This window comes from Sorex araneus, chromosome 5 (genome assembly GCF_027595985.1).
Source record: "Sorex araneus isolate mSorAra2 chromosome 5, mSorAra2.pri, whole genome shotgun sequence".
NCBI lineage: Eukaryota > Metazoa > Chordata > Mammalia > Eulipotyphla > Soricidae > Sorex > Sorex araneus.
The window spans coordinates 113,471,353-113,494,165 of NC_073306.1; the positions used below are offsets into that span (position 1 = coordinate 113,471,353).

At 45.5% G+C, this 22,813-nt stretch overlaps 1 protein-coding gene across 3 annotated transcripts in view; it reads right to left on the reverse strand.

The window, feature by feature from the left end:
* Positions 1–22,813, reverse strand: part of CMTR1 (cap methyltransferase 1) — a 50,399-nt gene that overhangs the window by 22,051 nt on the left and 5,535 nt on the right. For 2 of the 3 annotated variants that reach the window (XM_055138518.1, XM_055138517.1), the window contains exons 3-10: positions 18,114–18,265; positions 15,890–16,048; positions 14,357–14,449; positions 12,682–12,753; positions 9,832–9,926; positions 9,652–9,724; positions 2,254–2,452; positions 1,202–1,320 (exon numbers count right to left, since the gene is read on the reverse strand). In XM_055138518.1, the coding sequence (XP_054994493.1) occupies positions 1,202–1,320; positions 2,254–2,452; positions 9,652–9,724; positions 9,832–9,926; positions 12,682–12,753; positions 14,357–14,449; positions 15,890–16,048; positions 18,114–18,265 (962 nt within the window). The remainder of the gene's footprint in view (positions 1–1,201; positions 1,321–2,253; positions 2,453–9,651; positions 9,725–9,831; positions 9,927–12,681; positions 12,754–14,356; positions 14,450–15,889; positions 16,049–18,113; positions 18,266–22,813) is intronic. The other variant, XM_055138519.1, reaches the window with a different exon arrangement.

The following is a 22,813-nucleotide window of genomic DNA, read 5'->3' on the forward strand; positions in this document are numbered from 1 at the left end:
GCCTTGGTGAGCCATGGCACCTTCACTCTGGTTCCCTCTTGAGTGGGGCAGCCACTCAAGGAGCCTCCACGAGTCTTCACCATTCTCCAGCCCTCCTCCTCAGCAGTGCCCTTCCACCTTTCCACGCCTGCAGAGCAGCACCCGTCCCGCATACCAGTCTGTGAGCCAGCAGCTACTGACAACTCAGGCGGCAGAGTTTAACCTTCCTACTCTTGAGACGAGCATAGTCTGGGACTGACTGCTGAGGAGGTCAGAGTTACTGGGGCTCCCCAGAGCTGCTGGATGAGCAGGCTGCAACCAGAGCCGGCTACAGATTCCCAGGAAGGGCTGCCTTTGGTGACATGGTCCTCCGTGAGCCTCTCAGGAGACTTAGAAGTCACCACTATGAATAGCCTCTGCCCAAAACAGTACCCCATGGATGAATGATGGAGATGTTCTCCCCAGACAGTTTGGCCTATTTCATTTTGGTCATCATCCTCCAAAGAAGGCACCAAAGAAGGCATCCTCCAAAGAAGGCACCAAAGAAGGCATCCTCCAAAGAAGGCACCACCAAAGAAGGCACCTTTGAAGAAGTGAGCTAAAAAGGTTCACATGCCCCCAAAGTTATCTCTATCACAAAATTGCCCAGAGACTTTATAAAGTCATTTCAAGTATGTACACAGAGCTAAGTAGTCTATTTGCCTAATATGTGCGCCGAGTCCGACCTGCAGTACTGTAGGGTCCCCTGTATTCCTGGAGGCCCCCAGACCCACCAGGGAGGCCTGAGTGAGCCCCAGCAGCACCACATCCTTGGGCCTTTGCAGGGAACAGCTGGTCTGATTCGCTGAGAATTTCCAGTGGGGTCCTGTACCCCTTTGGGGACTCAGAGACCCCCAAATCATTAAGCAAATAAACACAAATATGTATGAAAGAATAAAAATATATCACTCTCTGCCACTATGATCCAGAAGGAGCCTCTATTAAATCAAATACAACAAAACATATGTGCAGGGAGATAGTGCAGTAAGGCAATAAAGCTGACCCCAGTTTGATCCCTGGCACCCCATCTGGTCCCTGGAGCCCTGCCAGCAGCGATCCCTGAACACCGGAGTGTATGACTCAAAAACAGGGGGGTAAAAAAGAAGAAAAGACAGTAATAAATCCTTAAGGCTGTAACCAGAAAATCCCTAAAGTTTCACCCTAAGAAAAATAAGTCACCTACCCCATCGGCCATCAGGAAGTGGACACCCTTGCGATCTGTGTTATCCAGCACAAAGTTTCTAAAAGCTGAGATGTTATCTGGGCGAGTGATGTCTCCATCTCCATCGATCCCACCCTCGCCTGGCAGGACAGAAGAGTCACAGTTAGCCCATCTGTCCCCTGTGTCCCCAGAGCTGAGACGAGCACAATCTGGGAAACAGTGTGTACAGGTAGCAGGTGGCCCTGGGCCCCAGGAGGAACATCTGTGAGGAGCAACTCACTACAGAGCCTCTCGTGCAGTTCTGGGCCCAGAGACAGAAAGCAGAGCTCTACGACCATAACCATGAGTTAAACAGGAGCTATCCACTGAAAGTCACCAGCTGGAGCAGGAGGCCTGCTGCCAGCTAACGAAGCACTGAAAGCACCTGTCTGAATAGGTGCTTTTAACAGACTCACTAACACGAGTCTAAATAGTGAACAAGCACTATTAAGAAAGGACTTCAGGGCTGGAGCTTCAGCACAGCGGGTAGGGCATTTGCCTTGCACACAGCCAACTCAGGTTTGATTCCCAGCATCCCATTACTTCAAGCACTGCCCCGAGTAATTCCCATGCATCACCCAGTGTGAACCAAAAAGAAAAAGGTTTGCTGCCAATCATAAAAGTCAAGGCAGGGGCGGGGGCGGGGGGGGAGGGGGGCGCGGGGAAGCGGGGGAGGGGACGCTACTGTGCAGGCACGGATCTGTCTGCTATCCAACAGTGCCAGGCTTGACACAGAGGACTGGAGATGGGCACAGGGTCGTCACTGAGGACCAGGCAGTCTCATCATCTCCTATTCACCACAAAGGAGGGAAGACTAATTAATGCAGTGTTGGTGCAGGTCTCCTCACTGGGGAGTTCAAGTGGATCCTGCAAGCCTATGGGAAAAGCAGACACTAGAGGGAGTTGAGATGCTTATGACATGGACAAGAATCTCGGGCTCAGAGACCTAAGGAAAGAAAACCAGCAAGTGAATAATCACTGAGTCCCCACAGAGCACTGTCCCTCATAGAACCTTGGACCCTCAGTATCCCTACCGTAGTAGGGCTCGAAGAGCTCGCTGGAGGCCGAGTAGAAGTCCTCTAGCTTGAAGTCATTAGGGCCCCTCAAAGTCATTCCAAAGCCCTTGGCATGCCACTTCTTTCTCCACAGCACGTACTCTGAGAAGCCGCCTGGGCCTGCGCAGACGTCAGCAAAGTACAGAAGTTCTGCTTCTCGGTCCTTTACCAGAGGCCTCTGCAAAGGCAAGCGGAAAACAGGGGTGGGAGAAGAAAAAAGAGCTGAATGGGGCACACACATACGCCAAGCTTCTGCTTCCCTTCTCCTCCTTCCTCCTCATTGCTTTCATTTTCTTTGATTTTTTTCATTTGAAATCATTTTGGGCTTACAGAAGAATTTCAAAGACAAAGCTCTAATTTACTCTATCCTTTACCCAATCCCGTTTTATTAACATCTTCCGAAGTTTGATCGATGTACCACTGATAACACCAACTAGAAGAGGCTGCACCACAGGGTCTTCCCTCTGTGCAGGTGTGACATAGCTTAGTGCATGCTTGGAGTTCTGTTTTTTTTTTTTTTGGCTTTTTGGGTCACACCTGGCGATGCACAGGGGTTACTCCTGGCTCTGCACTCAGGAATTACCCCTGGCTGTGCTCAGGGGACCATATGGGATGCTGGGATTTGAACCCGGGTCGGCCGCGGGCAAGGCAAACGCCCTACCCGCTGTGCTATCTCTCCAGCCCCCATGCTTGGAGTTCTGGAATCACTAAAGATCAGAGAACTGTAAGGAAACAGTTATACGAAAGAAATCGAAACAGTCATGTCCCAATACAGTTTCTAGGTGACAAGGCTATCTAGTTTTATCACAGCAATAACAACTGGGGGCTGGAGCAATAGTACAGTGGGTAGGGTGTTTGCCTTGCAAGTGGCCGACCCAGGTTCAATCCCCAGCATCCCACATGGTCCCCCAGCCAGGAGTAATTCCTGAGTGCAGAGCCAGGAGTAACCCCTGAGCATCGCTGGATGTGACCCAAAAAGCTAAAAAAAAAAAAAAAAAAAAGAAAAAAGATAAGAGAAGAAAAAAAGTAACTAGAGCAAATAACCTGAACTAAAACTCCATCATCCTATGACAAGCCAGGCATCCTGGGATATATCATTTCTTCTCCCCTACCCACGACCCCACACCACCCAGCACTCTTTGTTCCTGGGCATCAATTATCCATATATTGGTATTATATTCATTTGTATGACTGAAGCAATAGCACAGCGGGTAGGGCATTTGCCTTGCATGCGGCCGACCTGGGTTCGATTCCTCTGTCCCTCTTGAAGAGCCCAGCAATTTACTGAGAGTATCCCGCCTGCACAGCAAAGCCTGGAATATTCGATATGCCAAAAACAGTAACAACAAGTCTCACAATGGAGACGTTACTGGTGCCTGCTTGAGCAAATTGATGAACAATGGGACGACAGTGCTACATATTCATTTGTATACACACACCCAATGGCCTTTTTTTTTTTTTTTGGCTTTTTGGGTCACACCCAGCGATGCTGAGGGGTTACTCCTGGCTCTGCACTCAGGAATTATTCCTGGCGGTGCTCGGGGGACCATATGGGATGCTGGGAATCTAACTTGGGTCGGCCGCGTGCAAGGCAAACGCCCTACCCGATGTGCTATTGCTCCAGCCCCACACCTAATGGCTTTTGCCATAATTTACTGTGTAGCACTGTCAAGGCAGCACAGTGGAAAAAAGGCAAGGGTCATGCCTGCACACACCGGAAAGAGGTAAAAGCAATGTTCTTAACCTAGCCCAAGGCTGCAATCTCACTGGATGAGTTACTGGCCCAAAGGAAGACTGGGGAAATAGAGACATGAAGCACTGAAAGCATCTCCCGCCTAACAAAGGGCCAACATATTATCTCATCTGTGACCCCAGACACAGGGCCCTCACAAGCCAAGACAGCTGTAGTTCTCACCTCGCCCACGAGCTGCTGTTAAGTCAAGGCCAGGCACACAAATGATGTCTACACTCAAGCCTCCTCAACTGTAAACTAGGACTAATGCAGGTCATTTCTCAAGTCGGCCGCAGGATTAAATAAAGTAGCCTATGTCAAAGAGCATTATAAACTACTAGAGCATATGATATCTAATACATACTCGGTTCTCCAGCACTTTTTTTTCTTTTTTTATTTTCCTTTTTGGGTTACACCCAGAGATGCACAGGGGTTACTCCTGGCTCTGTGCTCAGTAATTACTCCTAGGGGATCATATGGGATGCTGGGATTTGAACCCGGGTTGGCCGCGTGCAAGGCAAATGCCCTACCCATTGTACTATCGTTCTAGCCCCTCTCAGCACTTTCTAAGCACTTCCCCTATAAGACGGAACTGAAACTTACAGATCTATATTCAATTTTTGTCACCTGTTATGCTTCCTACTGTTTTTCTCACCTCAACAATACCTCCAGGCACAGAAATTTCTCAAAAAAATGTAATGATTTATAATATAATACCAAAGAGTTTAAATTCCCGCCCTCCCTTTGTCTCTTCTAATTCTCATCTGAAGTTTACTGTCTTTACCATAGTCCCCTTTTTCTTTTTACCACAGCATGCAAAACTAGAAAGCTACTTACAGATCTCATCCCCACTAATTACTCATCACACACCTCCCAACCTCTGCAGTCAGCCAAACTTCCAGTCCTCCTGTTCTTATTCTATCACTTGCCTGATCCAAGTGACACTGAGGGAGACCCTAGCAAACCCAGGCGTGTGCCGGGGGCCTCCAGCCAGCTCATCTCTGCTGGAGACTCACTGGTGTCTCAGCTCACCTGAAAAACAAACCAAGCCTGCAGGCTTGGCTGCTACTCTGGTCCCTGAGGGGAAAACAGATTAAAAAAAAACAAAACCTTAGGGGCTAGAGAGAAATGCCTGTTATAATAAGTGGAGGGTAAAGAAAGATCTCTGAGAGGGCAATTCTCCATGGCCAGTAACATCTACAAACCGGCCTGCATTTATGTAACTACCATCTCTACCCCAAACCAGAATGGTACAACCCTGGTGCTGGCTCCATTTCCACAACAGCAACAGACAAAAACCAGGTAACAGCTGCTGAAGGTGTTTACATTCAAAACCCCAAAATGACACTCTGACTCCCCATCTGCTTGACAGAGCTCCTCTGCCAGGCAGGGGTCTAAAGGAAATCATTTGGAGCTCAGAAAATTAAATCAGCATTATATCAACCTAATTTTCTCAAGACGCCAATTCCAAGAGCCCTTTTGTGCTGCCTGCTGGTACTGGGAAACACGGAAAGAGACTCCGAGGAGAGTTAGACGACTGAAGGCTGGAGGGATTTCTAGCATTTCAGCCCCACCAACTTGCTTCCTCCTTGAGCCAGCTCCACCGCAAGGAGGAAGCAAGGTGGTGGGGCTGAAATGTTAAAGAACTTAGAAAATCAAGTTTCCTGAGCAAGTGGATAATGGGCGGGGGAGGAGGAGGAGTGGCGGTCGCAGGACAGTGAGGACAGAATGGCAGGTCTGGGACAGCTGGCTCGTGGCCGCTTCACTGTCAAAGAACTGGGTAGAAAGTGTTTTGAAACCCTGGAGGTAATTTTTAAATGAAATCACTTCAGAGTTTGTGTTGTATTCTGCCTTGCCATTTCCCAAGAAGAGCCAGAGTCAGGTCATGATCCCACACAAAGCTTGTTTAGAGACACAGAAAGGGGAAAGTGACCACATCTGAAGCCTTACAGATAGAACAGTCTTATAATCACGGTCAGCCCCCCTCTGGCTGGTTAGCAAGAGAGCCAAAGCAGATCTGAACTTAGATGACATCACCATTATGCAAACGCTGCCCGGCTCCCTTCTCTAAGTGGAGATAGCCTCTAGGTTCTCAGAGCAGATACTGATCATACAGATCAATGAAAAGCACCCAGATGCCCACAATTCAGTCAACACTCAAACCACAATTCTCAGAGCACTTCCTCTCAGACCAGAGAAAGCACCCAAATCAGATGTCACAAGTATCAGTTCCAAAAACAAACTCCCTGTAAGCGCTCCAATTAGCCCAAAAGTATTCTCTGTCCTATCAACACTAACAGTAGGCAAAAGCTCCCAGTATCAACAGGTATATTCACTGTGAGTACAGAAATGTTTTCTAAAACATCCAACTCCAGCTCTCAAGTCCACCATAACATCCAGAACGTAAGTGCTACAGGGACGGGGGGTCACACTGAATTCATCATTAGACCCCCGGGTTAGAGGTACACGGGTTACAGAGCTTGCCTTGCACACAGCCAATCCCAGCTGGGCCCTAGGTCGATCCTGGCACTGAATATGGTGCCTCGAGCACTGCCAAGAGTGGTTCCTGAGTCCAGAGCAACTCCACCCAGAGCACCACCAATAAAGGGGCTAAGTATGTTTAACAAATGCGGAGAAAGAATCTGCGGCAGTGCTCCCCAAAATAGGTGATACGGCCCCTTCTTCACCCAGAGAGCACTAGAAGGATCCAGGAGATGGAGTATCCTTGAGTGCAATTGGGAGGTGCTTTCTGGTTTGGTTTGGTTTTTTTTTCTTTTTTCTTTTTTTTTTTATATTTTTTTAACTTTTTATTAAATCACCATGTGGAAAGTTACATAGTTCGCAGGTTTATATGTCAGTTATACAATATTCAAACACCCATCCCTTCACCAGTGCCCATATTCCACCACCAAAAATCCCAGTATACCCCCTGCCCCCACCCCCTACCCCTACTGTATAACTAATGAATTTCACTTCATTTTCTCTTTACCTTGATTATGTTCCATAATTCAAAACAAAACTCACTATAGTTGTTGGAGTTTCCACCCAAGAGAGACAGACCTACTACATTTGATAATTAATTTTTCATTGCTGGAAATGAAAAGATATGTAGCCCCACTGCTACAAGTACATAACTCTCTCTCTTTTTTTTTTCCTTTTTCCTTTTTTTTTTTTTTCTTTTTTCCCCTCATCCCCCTTCCCATGCCTCATAGTATGGTGCATGCCATGCCGCGTCGGCCAGCGTGGGGCTTTTGCTTAGTTCACAGTCCAGAGAGGTGGCTGCTAAATTAAAAACCTTCAATATTTCAACAAAAGCTTACTGTTATTATTTGGAGTTTCCCCCCCAAGTCAGACCTGTTCAAAAGGAACCGTTGTTTCACATTGCTGACAATTATAAATGTTAAGTCGCGCGGATACTGCTGCGTCCGCGCGGTTTTGGATTTCTGTATAAAGTCCAGGGAAAATTCTGCCAGAAATTACATAGCCCAGCTCACAGTCCCAGTGCATTGCTGTAAGAAGTCTCTGAATTCAAAGTCTTTAGGCGCAGAGGGTCTGATCCGCGCTCAGCGGCTCCGGATTTATCTGGGCCGAGGGCGTGCCGGTTACGCCCCCTTCCCATGAGTTCCTGGGAGCCCCAAAAGTAAAAACCGAATACCTGTGGGTCTGGAGTCACAGAAGATGGCGCCTGCCACGTGGGTGCCGCCAGCCCGCCGCTTTCTATGCAGGAAGACAGGGTGGGGAGGAAAAATATCCACCCCCGGCAGCACAGAGTTGTAGCCCAGTTCGCAGTCCCAGTGCATTGCTATCGGATGCTGCGCTGGATGCCCGAATGTGTTACATCTCTGGAATCAAAGTCTTTAGGCGCAGAGGGTCCCTGGTTTGGTTTTTTTTCAAGACAGATTTCAAACGACACATTGCAGAAATGCCTCCAGACCCTATGCCAGGCTGTCTCATCTAGGGTAACTTTTTGGAGGGGGCGGGTGAGTTCCCCTACCCGCCCCAACCGAGCCCGGCAGCCGAAAACCTCCAGAACTCAATCACCACCAGGCTTACAGCCGCTCTCCACATGCTCGGACGAGCCTCACCCAGGAGTGAGTCTGCTGTAGAATTCCTGGAGTGTGCGGCCATGACAATTCATACTCTACACTACTGATACACCAAAAGCATCACACCACATCTGGCGGGGTTCAAAGCAGAAGGCAATACAACAATCTTCATGCAGTTTATGCAAAATTAATTATTTCGGTTCTGCACTGGGGCACTGGGGCACAGTTTGGGATTTGAGGTGGAAACATTAGAAATATGGTGGTGGGAAAGTGCAATGGGGTGGGATTGATGTTCAAATATTAAATGTAATGAATTATTGTAAACAACTTTGTAAAGTGGCTGGAGCGACAGCACAGCCGGTAGGGCGTTTGCCTTGCACATGGCCGACCTGGGATCGATTCCTAGCATCCCATATGGTCCCCTGAGCATCACCAGGAGTAATTCCTGAGTGCAGAGCCAGGAGTAACCCCTAAGCATCGCCGGGTGTGACCAAAAAACCAAAAAAATAAATAAATACATTTTTTTTTAATTTAAAAAATAACTTTATAAAAATAAATTTTTTACAAAAGGGCAGATTTTCAAGAGGACACAGAGTGATTTTTCTGTTTGTTTTGAGGTCACACTGGAGGTATGCTCAGGGCTTACTCCTGGCTCTGTGCCTGTGCATCTCTCCTGGTAAAGCAGAGGGCACGTTATAAGGCACCAAGGACAGAACGCCAGGTACAGCAAGCGCCTTTCCCACTGTTCTCTCTTTGAACCCTGATTTTTTTGTTTGTTTGTTTGTTCTTGAAATACAAAAGATTTTATTTGGAGGCTTTTACAAAGAGGAGGGAAAGTAAGAGAGGTAACGTGCTCAAGAGAGAATGTTGGGCTTCTCCAAAGGAGGAGAGAGCCCCTACACACCGCCCGGCATTAGATACGGAAGTATGAAAGTCCACATCTCAAGAGGGCAGATGTGGGCAACACGTGCTCAGCCACATGGGCGCTAGCAGCACCTGGCTCAGCAGCACATGCACCTGATTTTTTTTTTTGCTTTTTGGGTCACACCTGGCGGTGCACAGGGGTCACTCCTGGCTCTGCACTCAGGAACCACTCCTGGCGGTGTTCAGGGGACCATATGGGATGCTGGGAATCGAACCCAGGTCGGCCATGTGCAAGGCAAATGCCCTACTCGCTGTGCTATCGCTCCAGCCCGTTTTCTTAAGGGTGTGGTAAACCCAGTTTGGAAACCTCTAGGCTGTGACCTCCCAGAGACTTAATCCCCCTGCTCACCAGATTCACAGATTACACCTGCTAATCTGGCCCACAACGTCCCTCCAGCAAGCCCTGCCACCTCCTCCCAGAATGAGCAGCACGGCTGACAGAAGAGAGGGCTACAAGGCCGGCTCTGAAGCACTACTGCCAACTATCTGCCGGGGCACTCCTGGGACCACACGCGGCACTGTGGGACCCTACTGGAGGTGCTCTTCGCAAAACCTCTTTCTTATGCAGGAGCAATGCTCTGCAATAAGAGAGCACCAAGTATAAACACCAAGTCTGAAACGCCGAAGCTTAAGCCAGTTAGCATGATGAATTCAAAAGCAAAATCTTGTTCTCACCCCACAGGAGTCTCGTGGATTTGTAAACATGCGATCAAATACAAAATCCATGTTTGCCATCTTCATTGCTGCCCTACAACAAAGCAAGACAGTAAAGTGTGAGATATAAAGTACGCAGAAAGCTGAGGCTCGAAACAAGGTACAGTAATGCCAGGAGAAGGACAGGAAATGTCAGCAAACCTGTTAAGGAAGAAGACGCCTCGGATCATCTCATAAGGGTTGGCCCGGGTCCGAGCTCGCCGCATCTCCTCCCCATCCAGGACATCAAACACGCTCTGCTCAGAGAGAATCAAAACCTCACAGTGAGTTTCACCCTAACCCTCTGGGATAGGCAAGGGCTAAAAGAGAGTACAAAGGGTAAGTTACTCGACTTGCTGTGGCCAACCCAGGCTCAATCCCCAGCACTGCTTATGGTCCCCTGAGCACCACCAGGAGTGATTCCTGAGCACAGAGCCAGTAATAAGAACTAAACACTGACCAGTACGGCCAAAAAAATCAAAATATAAATTATAAAAAAATAAAATCTTAGGACTAGACTCCACTGCCTCATGACTGAGCACCACAAAGATGCCAAACTGCTGACAATTTCAGGCACATCAGGAGTTTGGGGGGCTGAAAACTCCAGGCTTTCTCGGAGTAGGGGTAGGGGCCATGCCCTCATCCCCCACCCTTCCAGAAGCCACTCCCTCATCCCACTGATGCTGCCACAGAAGCTCATTGACTTGCCCCAGAAGCTCATTGACTGGCCCCATTCCAGAGACACAAGGTTAAATCTCGAGATCAAATCGCTGCAAAAATTCTCAGATACACAGATCCCAGCTGACATGTCCAGGATGATATGGGGAGCGGGTCAGGCCAAGTTTCCAGCCCACCAAAAGCCTGACAGCCACATTCACCCCCAATAGCTGCCCCCATGCCACCATTCTTGTAGTATAAGTTCCTAAAGAAAACTCTAAATTCCTGATTCTGCAGAATTCCATCCTGAACACAGTTATTTCTTTTCTATTCACTGCCTGATCTGGCTGCATAATAAACATTTTTTTAGTTGATCCCTTTTCCAAAAATTAAAAACTGGAAATGTAAAGTTAGTTTTCTTCTTCATTTAAACACTTTTTTTTTTAACTGAATCACTGTGAGATACACTTACAAAGCTTACATGTTTGAATTTCAGTCATACAATGATCAAACGCCCATTCCTCCACCAGTTGTTCTACCACCGATGTCCCCAGTACCCCCTCCCCCATTCTAGCCTCTATGGTAGACAATTTCCCTCACATTTCTACTTTGGGGCATTATGGTTTGCAATACAGTTACTGAGCGGTCATCATGTTTGATCCTTTATCTACTTTCAGCACACATCTTCCATCCCAAACGATCCCTCCAACAATCACTGACTTAGTGATCCCTTCTCTATCCCAGCTGCCTTCTCCCACAGCTCATGAGGCAGGCTTCCAAATCTGGAGCAATATTCCTGGCCCTTATGTCTACTGTTCTTGGGTGTTAGTTTCATATTATGTTCCCTCTCTCTGATTCATTTCACTTAGCATGATACTCTCCATTACCATCCACTTATAAGCAAATTTCATCTTTCCTAATGGCTGCACAGCATTGCATTGTGTAGACATACCAAAGTTCCTTTAACCAGTCATCTGTTCTTGGGCACTTGGATTGTTTCCAGATTCTCGCTATTGTGAACAGTGCTGCAATGAACATACAGTTGCAGATGTCCTTTCTACTGTGCTTTTTTGCACCCTTGGGATATATTCCCAGAAGTGGTATTGTGGGGTCATATGGAAGCTCAATTTCTAGTTTTTGAAGAACTGACCATATTGTTTTCCAAAAAGGCTGGACCAGTCGGCATTCCCACCAACAGTGAGAGAGTGTCCCTTTCTCCCCACATCCGTGCCAGCACTGGTTGCTCTTGTTCTTTTTTGATATGTGCCAGTCTCTGTGAGGTGAGATGATTCCTCATTGTTGTTTTGATTTGCATCTCCCTGATGATTAGCGATGTAGAGCATTTTTTCATATAAACACCATGATTTTCCAAGCTGTTCATAATATAGTTGTTTCAGGCACTCTGTTCAAACACTCTTAACACGCAACTGCCCAAGTGGAGAATAGCAGAAAGTAACAGTGGTATTACCACCAGAAAAATGGCACCTGTGGTTGTGCAGTGCCGCCCCTCACCACTATTCATCCTCCCTGCACGTGTTCCTCTACACCACACCTGCAGCATCCTACCAAGGGACAGGAAGTGTGACATTAAGTCTCCCTTAGAATAAACAAACCCAGGCCAGGGTTCCTCCTGGCACCTAATGCCTGGGAGGGAACCTTTCTCCCTACTTCAGTTTTTGCTTTCTGAAAAAAAGAAAGTCACACTTCAGCTGAGATTCAGTCACCTCAAGGATACTCCCCATATAAGGGAGTCAAAATAAGCTACATAAAGCGAGTCTGAGTTCTTGTTTCTTCTTCCAAACCATTTTCTCCTGGGAAGTTTCTTAGGTTCAATATTCTGCAGACAATGCACTTCTGGATCCAAATCAGGTCAAAAGCCACTAAAGAGAGGCAAACATTCGCCCAGCATCCAAAGCACTTCCCACCCACCACATCTGTTAATTCTCACAACACCAGAAGTACTTTCTCCCCATTTTATAGATGGAAGGAAACTCAAACTCAAAACAGCACTGCATTGATCCAGTAATAAAGTTGTAAAACTAGAATTTAAATTTAGTTCTATCTAATGCTAAAGGAAGTTGCAACCCTTCCACCAGGCCACAATCCTCAGGGCCACAAAGATGCAGCCCAATGAGGGTTAAGTGGACCCTTTCCTGGCTGGGACCACAGGGACAAGCACACTACAATGCAGAACAGGCACCAGGAAAAAAGGATAACTCGAAGCAATGTACCCACCTACACATTTAATCTCCAAGTAAAGCCTCTGTGAAACTCAGTCCCCGAAAACTGATTCAAAATAAGCCCAGCACAGCCTCTCATAAGGTTCCCAGTCCAGTTCAAGCCCGAAGATCTTACCTTACACTGCAGCACACTGTGGAGAAGTTCTTCCCCACAAAACTCTGTTTCGTCTTCAATCATCAGCTTTCTCTATGAGAGAAGAATCGATTGTGACCCAGTGTGACCACATTTGGAAGATAAACAGAAAAACTAGGATTCCAAGTGGGTAGAGTAAGTAAGCGGCTTGAGTCTCTGCCAAGGAACAACAATACCTAAGGGACAGAAGAGGAAATCCTAAATTCCTCCAGATGGCTGAGATAAAGCAGCCCCTAGGTGCTCGCACTAGAGCACCATATGGACCCCAGCCTCTGGGAAACAGTGAAAACTGCAAACAGAAAGGGGACCTTCAAGCTGCCCTCCGAGAGCCCAGAGGCAGAATGAGGACTGCCCATCGCGAGGCCAGCCAGGCCTGCAGGCAGAAGCCTCTGGCCCCATGATGAGTGTGAAGGCACAAGGGTAGGGCACTGGCCTGGCAGTGCCATGAGAACAAGGGCTTGGGGGGCCCCGGAGGATGGTAGCGCCCCTGAACTGGAGTCAGAGGCAGTCTAAACAGGGGTGCTCACACACAGACCCCTCAGGTTACTCTCTTCAAAATCACCGAAGAGCCCAAAGAACTTTTGTTTAATCTGTGCCAGTGTTAATTACTAGAAATTAAAATTGAGGAATTTAAAAATACCAATTCATTAATATATTTAAATATTAATATTTTAAATATCAATTCAGTCTATAAAAACGGAATGTGGGGGAAGAGCTATAGTACAGTGGAGTGCACTTGCTTTGCATGCGGCCGACCTGGGTTGACCCCTGTTATCTTATATGATCCCCAAGCGCTGCCAGGAGATGCCTGAATACAGAGCCAGGAATAAGTCCTGAGCACAACCCAAAAATAAAAAATAAAAATCATATGTATTTTAGGATTAAAAAGACATTGAATAAATAAATCTATTTTTTCCATAAAAACATAAAGGAAAAAAACGCAGTGTCTTCTATTTTTGCAAATCTCTTCATTTCTGGTTTAAAAGACAGCTAGTGTCCTCTCCACATTCACATTCAACTGGTTGTGTTAATATGTCAGAGCTACTGAGAAGCTGCACTGGACACCTATTAGAAAATGAGGGTGAAAAAGGTAAGTATCAGCACAAAAACAGCTTGAGGCTACAGACCGCCTACAAGGGTCTCAAGATGCCAGGAGGCAAATATACTTTGGGAAACTGCTCTCGAGACCACACTCATTTGGTGGCCATCTACTTTGCTCTTCCAATTTCCCAGAAGGAGATAAAAGAAGTTCCTCGATATGACTCTATCATTACTTCCTAAGGACAGGGACAGTGTCTTTACATCCACTTGGAACAGCGCCTGGCACCAAACAGAATACACACAAATGTGTAGTAAGCCAGCCCACAAAGCATCCGTAAGAAAATAAAAGCACTCACAAGAAGAGAGAAGCTCTGCATTTTATGCTGCCTAGCAAGTTAAATGACTCAGGGGAGTGTGCAGGGGACTCCTCTGCCCCATCTCCCAAAGCCTTATTTGAAAAGGCATTAACACACCTTTTGAAAACCTACTTTATTTCTCCCATAAAGGATGGCTTCACACTGTTCTTAAAAAGAGGCTATATATAATATATACTGAACTGGAGAAGAGAACAAAAAGATTATAAGAGAATTCGGGGTGTATTTTCCTGAAGTCCTACCTTTCCCACGACTAACCAATCGCTCATTTCCTTAGCATCAGGAATTTCTGTGGTACACTCTGGGAACCAGGAGACCTGCTCGAGGGCACTGGGCTGCAAACAGAACGACAAAGCTAAGTAAGGGAAGACTGATGCTTATGGCTGTGTTCCAACTCAAGTTTTCCACTTTCTTGGTGGAAAACGTGTTTTCCACCAAGAAAGAGTTAAAGAGAATGAAAAGAATCCAGGAAGCAGAGGCCAAGAGAGTAGAACTGAGTAAAAAAACTCCAAAGTTTAACTTCCGTAGACCAGCTCTGATTCTGGTTTGACTTCTTAAGAGACTTCTCAAACTTTCAAGCTTTCCTTTATTCCCTTCAATAATCCAATATTATTTAATTAACATCTACCACAGTCTAACTGCTCAGAATGCAGTTAAAAAGAATAGTTCCTGACTGACGGATCTATAATCAGAGCAGTGGGGACACAGAAAGTATCCGGCTTACATGTCTGTATATTTCTTTGCTTGCTTACTTCTACTCTGAAGAAGCCCATATTCTATCTTGAACACATACTTTTCTCTTTATCTTTACTCACATTTTTTTTTTTTTTTTTTTTTGCTTTTTGGGTCACACCTGGCCATGCACAGGGGTTATTCCTGGCTCTGCACTCAGGAATTACCCCTGGCCGTGCTCAGGGGACCATATGGGATGCTGGGATTTGAACCCGGGTCGGCCGCGTGCAAGGCAAACGCCCTACCCGCTGTGCTATCTCTCCAGCCCTTTACTCACATTTTTTGAAATAAGTTTCAAAAAAAAAAACTATCTTGCATCACCAAAAAAAAGTATTTCTGAGGTGAAAACTCCAGTCTAGCACCCTATTACAATACTTACTCTCTTCTGCCCTGTCTCATCTGCTTCTCACTTTTACTCATCTCCTCCCAACTACCACGCAGCACAGCCCTCATGGCAGAACCTTGCTCGGAAGCCTTACTAGGCTTTTATCATGTGTGGGTTCATGAGAGTTCTTTCCTGAACCTTCCCGAGACAAAGTAATAATTTTCCAGAGCTCAGTTACATCAGAAGCTCAAATACAGCAATTATGTAAAAAGCTAGATACTTATGTTCTATTTTCTCTAGTTTCAACCCCATAGCAACATTTTACCATGATTTGTAGGTGCTTCTACTATACCTATTTCAAATTATATGTAAAGAGCAAGGATTTCAGCAGGGAGCGGACACCTTGTGAGATATCTTAATCACTGGTAGAAAGCTGTATCTATTTTCTAAAGTTTCTTGTGAAGTTCTCTGCCTTCCAGCATCTTCTATCCACTAGTCTTAGTCCTGCAGGAAGCAGGAGGAAGTAAACCCACAACAGCTCTATCTCTCCAAGTCTCTGCTTTCCATTCTGGATGTCCCCATTACATTCCACATAAAAGTCAAATCCCCACCAGCACCTGAACATACAGGTCTGGAGACTTCTGATTCGTTAATAGGCTTCGTAGAGCCACGCCTCCAAAAACACAAGGAACTTTCTGTTTCCTCCCCAACTGGTTACCTCAGGCTCGTCTCTCCAGTCCACATTCAGCTCTTGGTCGAAGCCTTGCAGGGTCAGACCCAGCCCTCTTCGACCTTTCTGATTGGAGGCTTCAACAATGTCCTTCCGACCCTGGCTGTATTTACCCAATCCTTCGCCTTCTCTGAAGCCCATCTTGGCCTGAAAAAGAGAAATAATAAAGCATTTATATAACTAGTCATTTTCTTATGACCATCCAAACGTGCTAAACCTGAGAAATACAGTAAGACCTACGTTTCCCTTTCAGTTTAACTGCAGCTAAACTGTGGCCAGTGCCGATGTTGGTGGTGAAATAAAAAAAAAATAAAAAAAATTATTCAGCCAGCTTCCTGGATATCTGTTTTCTTTAAATGAACAAAAAGCACCTCCCACCATACACTACCTCTCCCACCCCAGCACCCCTGCTCACAGAGGGGAGCATCACTCACTTCGGAATAACTGGTCTACAACAACCAGAGTTTAGATAAATAATGGACTCCACGGCTGTAATTAAATGTACCGAGACTACTAAATGAACCTCACTGGACATTTGCATAACTACCCTTCCATTTAATTTGTCTGATTAAGTGAGAAGTAGATCTAGAGTACAACTGATGGAGGACATACTGCAAATGGAACCACTTTAAGTGGCAACTTCTATCTTCCTGGCAAACAGCCAAGGACGAGGAAGACTTACAGGAGTCCACTCAATCAAGAGATTAATTAAAAAGTCACGTCACGTAAAACTGAGGCATGGAAGGTATTTTGGACTGAAACATTTTCTGAAATGCCAAAACTATAAACTCACGCTAAATCTAGATCAATGTGCCCAACTGCTGACTCCAGATCCTAAACTCCACAAACCCTCAGGATTGAAGTTCTAATAAAATAAAATCTTAGAAAATTTATTTTATAAGATCTAATTTCCCCTCAGTGGTTTGTATTTCCTTTGGACAAGGCATTACCAGCTCAAAACCTGGATAGAATTCCTATAGTATAGCCACAAATCCTTTCCCTGGTCAAAGGAGCTGACTGAGTCACAAATCTTATCATTTACTCCCTTAAAGTTCGTGAATCCCCAAACTAGAATCCTGAGTATTACTTCAGATGTGTAGCCCTCATTAACTGAATCAATTAAAAAACAGAGGAAGAGCTGGAGCAATAGCACAGCAGGGAGGGTGTTTGCCTTGAACGCAGCCAACCCGGGTTCGATTCCCAGCATCCCATATGGTTCCCCAGCACCACCAGGAATAATTCCGGAGTGCAGAGCCAGGAGTTACCCCTGCGCATCGCCCGGTGTGACCCAAAAAGCAAAAACAAAAAAACAAAAAACAGAGGAGTCAGTTACAAATTCAATGAGAAAAGTGACCAGGTTTTCCTAGTCACCTTTCCTAGTCATATTACTGGGGAAATGGAAGAAAGGGCGTTCTTTTGAAAGCACTCGCTGTACTATCCCATTTATTGTGGGTATCTGAGAGTGACTAGAATTTTAGTCATTTTTCTTTCCTTTTTTCTTCGTTGGCAGGGGAGGGGGACAGGGAAAAGAGGGTAGGCATACCTGGTGGTGCTCGGGGTGTACTTCTGGCCCTGTGTTCAGAGGACCACATGGTACCAGGAATCAAAACAGAGTCAGCCATATGCAAGGCAAGTACCTTAACCCCTGTACTATCTGTCCAGTCTCTTTAGTCATTTCTTTTGAGATGACTCAAGCAAAATTCACAGCACAAAGCCTCTTTGCCCATATATACACATCTATGTGCAGGAAAGTATATTTACATATGCTCATAACAATTCGTGACTAAGGGACAGAAAGACAGTACAGTGGGTAAGGCGCTTACCACGCACACAGTCAATCCAGACTCAATCCTAGATACCACATATGATCCCCTAAGACTGACAGGAGTGATCCCTGATCAGAGCCAAGGAATAAGGCCTGAGCAATGCCAGTTATGGCAGAAAACAAACAAAACAAAAAACCTAACTCATCAATAAGAACAAGGGGTGACCCAGCTCCAGACATGACCGGAGGATCATGAAGGAGGTCTAAACGGTCACTACGCGTTGATGAACTCATATACTTTTGCTGAGGAAAATGGCTACATTTTCTCTACTAAATTTCAGTAAGTAAAGATTAAATAAAAACTCATGCTCTAGCTCTTCTTCTTGTCGTTTCCCTTCTCTGACTGTCCTGGTAGAGCTTGGGAACCCAACCCAAGCAGTGACATACCATAAGCTTCTGGGAGACACTATTATACATGGAGTAGCGAGAAGACGTTCCCTCCACGAGGGAGTCTGCTTTGAAAGCATCGTCGGAAGAGTCAGAGCTCTGCTGCTTCCCCTCAGTCTCGCTGTCAGACCCACTGAGGCTTGTCATAGGAGCTGGAGGCAGGAATGGGAGAAAAGGAGAATATTTAGGTGAATTTACGATGCAAAATAGCTCTGGAAGCAAACATTTCTTTTTTCAACCTCTGCTTATCATAGGCACTGCACATATAAAGTCCATTACATGACCAGGGGTCAAATATATTCTCTATCTCTTACTAATCTTAGCTAAGTCCTTTTAATTTCTTCCTCTACGAACTGAAAAGTAAATATCTACCTCATGGGGTTAAAAGATTAAGTAATATATTTGAAAGTGCACTATCAAATATAAATTATATCTACTGACAGTATTATCATTAGTTCAGTGCTATTCACTTCTTGAATGCTAAATTCCCAAATACTGATGATTCCCGATTCTATTTTCAACAATTCTATCCTCAGATTAACAGTTTCTCACTGTTTCATCTCCTACTTTCCTGGTTATAGTTCAAACTCATAAGCAGAGTGTGGGATTACAGCACAGTCCCAGAGAAGCACCGGCTCAAAGGGGAAAAGCAGGGGAAGAACAAGGAGAGCAGAGGAGCTGCGCCTAAGCTCTCCAGAAGGGAGTCAACGGCCAGAGTTAGTCATTATATGGCTGACAACCTGGCTGCCAAAGGGTCCCAAATAGGTCCCACCTCAGCACCTGCCAGAATTGGTAGGTTACTGTCTCCTAACCATTCGGGATGATCCATGACCTACATGTTCAATGACTCACTCTTTTTCTCTCTTTTATGTATCTCTGAACCTCAACTTGAAAGTTATTTCAACCCAGTATAATTTTTTTCCTTTTGGCTTTTTGGGTCACGCCCAGCAATGATCGGGGTTGCTCCTGACTGCACTCAGGAATTATTCCTGGTGGTGCTCAGGTATGGGATGCTGGGGATCAAACCTGGGCGTTGGCCATGTGTGAGGCAAACACTCTATGTGCTGTGCTATTGCTCAGGCCCCAACCCAATATAATTTTATTCAGGTAGTTTCTCAGTAATCTCTCCCATGTTTGAAAACTGACTATCCTGAAATTTTGGTTAACAATGTCTCATATACCCATTGAAATAATGTAAGTTGCAAGTCAAAGAAATGCAGACCAGGAAATGAGAATGGTGGTACTTATTATGATCCCAATGTTTGAGAAGTTATACAGTGTTTAATGTATGGCATATCTCATAAATAGGTATCTGTGACTAAGTGAGAATAAAATTATTGGGGCCAAAATGCACAGTGGGTAGTGCATTTGCCTTGCACATGGCCAAGCCAGGTTTGGCCCCAAGCATCCTATATGGTCCACCAAGCCTGCCAGAAGTTAACCCCTGAGTACTGACTGAGCCAGGTGCCCTGAGCATCACCAGATATGACCCAAAAACAAAAAATAAAACTAAAATTATTTTTCCATTTCTCTCATTTTTTTAAACATCAGTTAACTATTAGGATACAAATGCTTGCCATTCAGACCTAAACACTTGTTTAGTATCTCATGGAATATAGATACAGTGAAAAAAGTCAGGGCAGCATTTACAAGTTTTCTTGGTTCTTGTGACAAGAAACTTAGGAGCCTCTGCTTTACACATTGTAATGCATCAACAAGGCATTGTCAAATTATTATCAAATGAATTACACTGCATGTACAAGCATGGAGGGTACCTTAAATCTCATGATATAAAGAGGAAAACTGGCTTGCTAACTCAAGTCTGCATTCTCCCCTGAACACATCTGTTTGCTTTTTCCACTTGAGACAACACATTTGTTGTCTCTTGAATATGTCTTCTTCTCTGTCTCTCCCCTCACATCTAAGTAAATTTCACTCAATATAAAATGTCGAACTTCACTTTAAAAAGCAATAGTACAATGGGTAGGGCATTTGCCTTCCATTCAGCTGACCATGGTTCAATCCCTGGCATCCCATTTGGTCCCCTGAGCACCACAAGGAGTAATTCCTGAGCACAAGCCAGGAGTAACCCCTGAGCACCTCAAAATAATAACTAAAAGGAAAACAACAACATTAGTCATGAGGATGGAATACCTTTACCTTGATAGAAAATTGGTTCCCCTTGGACTATTGGTTAGCAATCCCTGTTCCAAGAACAGATCCAAGCAGGGATCAGGACATTAGTCAGAATCCAACATACTGATAGTTTAATTAAATTAGACAACAACTTTGGCTCAGGACCAGGCTATAAAAGAATCAGACTATATGGAATGGGACATTATCCAAAAATAACCCTATTCAAAAAAATTTTTTAAATCTAGCAGCCATGCGGCCGACCCGGGTTCGATTCCCAGCATCCCATATGGTCCCCTGAGCACCGCCAGGGATAATTCCTGAGTGCAGAGCCAGAAGTAACCCCTGTGCATCGCCAGGTGTGACACACTCACACACACACACACACACACACAAATCTAGCAGCCAAAGAAAAAACTGAATTTTTCAAGGACACAACATTTTATAAAAGGAAAAGGTAAATGATCATATGTGAGAAAATGGAAATAAACTTAAATTTATTAAGTTTAACAAACAAAAACACCAACCTGGCTTTAAGCAGTTAGCATGGGGGATATCTGGGTTGAGGGGGTCTGTACTGGGAGGTAGAAAATATGCCCCTTCCCCTTAGGGTGGGGGTCCCATTCCCTTAATAAGGAGACAACTTGCTTACACAGACCAATGCAGTACATGTCAAAGAGTGCCACTTAGAAGGAAAGAACCAGAACATTAATAATGAGTAACCATGGAAACTGAGAGGCAAGATGGTATTTATTTTGCACACACTTTTCTACATTTTCTGAGAAACAAGAATACATTAGTTTAAAAATTGCAGCTTTTGAAAAAATGTTTAAAGCTATCAAGCAAGCCTTGAAATCCTTTCCAAAGAAACCTTCAGAGGTGGGGCCACAGAGACAGCCTGCAGGTAGAGCACCTGCCTTGCACACAGCTGACCCAGCAGTCTGTGTGGTCCCCAAGCCCTGCCAGGAATAGGCTCTGAGCATTGCCAGATGCGCCCCCACCCCCACAAAAGGAAGAAAAGCAAAGAAAGAAATCTTCAGAGAACAGCATATCTGAGAGGCCAGGCTTCCTGAACTGGGCCTACCGAGGAGGACTGTGCTCTGTAACGGAGTGCCCGCCTGCTGAGGAACTCTGACTCGGAAGGGGTTTACTCTCCAGCAACTGCTCCCAAGCCTGCCACATGTACTGAGACTAAAAGAGGGCTTCACCCTAAAGCTTTCTGCTGGGCAACCTCCTTACTCACCAGAGGCTATAGCATTCAATCAGCTACCATTCCTTTTATCAGCTTTCCAGGGGATTAACAGGCCTATAAAACAGTTCTACTAATCGTTTTCTGAAAAAGGGAAACCCAGTGTCCCCAAATGAGACTCTTGGTCCAGCTCTAGAGCGGTCAGGCTGTCAGACAGCAGCAGGCAGTGGCAGGTGGAGTGCACATCACCATACCACCTTCAGACCTTCAGATCTCAGAGAAAGATCTTCTGTTCTCTTTGCTATTACAATAGTTTATCAAATGACAGAATTAACTTTGGAAGGAAGGCAAAATTGGTGCCTCTGCTGCAAATACCCAGCACCAGCCCCAGGAAGGACTTTTCATTCCATTCTCTTCCCGAAGTGGTACCCAGTACACAGCTGCGCTGTCCAGTTTCTAAGAAGGAGGCTGAAGAGGGAATTTTTTAATTTTATTTAAGTCGGGCACCGGCCCTGCCTGCCGCCAAGATGTGATCCCGGGGGCCGCACGAGCGTGACTCCAGATGCCAGCTAAATTACTTTTGGCATGGGCAGCTCCTCGCAGAATGTCTCCAGACTGAGAACTAAGCCGCGGCCCCATGCCTGCCCAGGAGGGGAAAGGTATTTCTCTCTCACCTCTTCCTTGCCGGGGGTGAAGGGCGTGGTGACCGCCATATTATGACGACCACAGATGGGGTTTACAAGCTTGCAATGATCCAATATCTGGAAGAAATCTCCCTGGACTTTCGGTAGCTAAAGTACAGAAATCCAAAACCGTGCGTGCGCGATAGTAGTCTCGTGACCTCATATCTCTTCACAACAGGTCTGACTCTAGTGGGGTACTCCTAATAATAATAGTGAGGTTTGTGTTGAAATATTGAATGTAACCAAAGTAAATAGAAAGTAAAGTGAAACTTATCAGTTACAAGGCGGGGGGGGGGGGGTACAGGGGGCGGGATGGGAGGTGTACTGGTTTTTTTTGGTGTGGAATATGGGCACTGGTGAAGGGATGGTTGTTTCAGCATTGTATAACTGAGACTTAAGCCTGAAAGCATTGTAATTTTCCACATGGTGATTCAATAAAATTCTTAAAAAAAAAAGTTCTAACAAAAAAAAATTTTATTTAAGTCATCTGTAAATTATTCTACTTGAGACATGTGTTCTTGTAGATAAGGGGACTTCAGCACTTCATGGAGGTCAATTCAAATAACATCTCAGGTGCCCTAAGAAAGAGACACTCGGGAGGCAGCCATCCCAGGGCAACAGCCTCGTGTCTGTAAGCATGTCAGACTCAAGAATGCAGGGGCTACCATACTAGCCCAAGAGGCATTTTCCTGTCA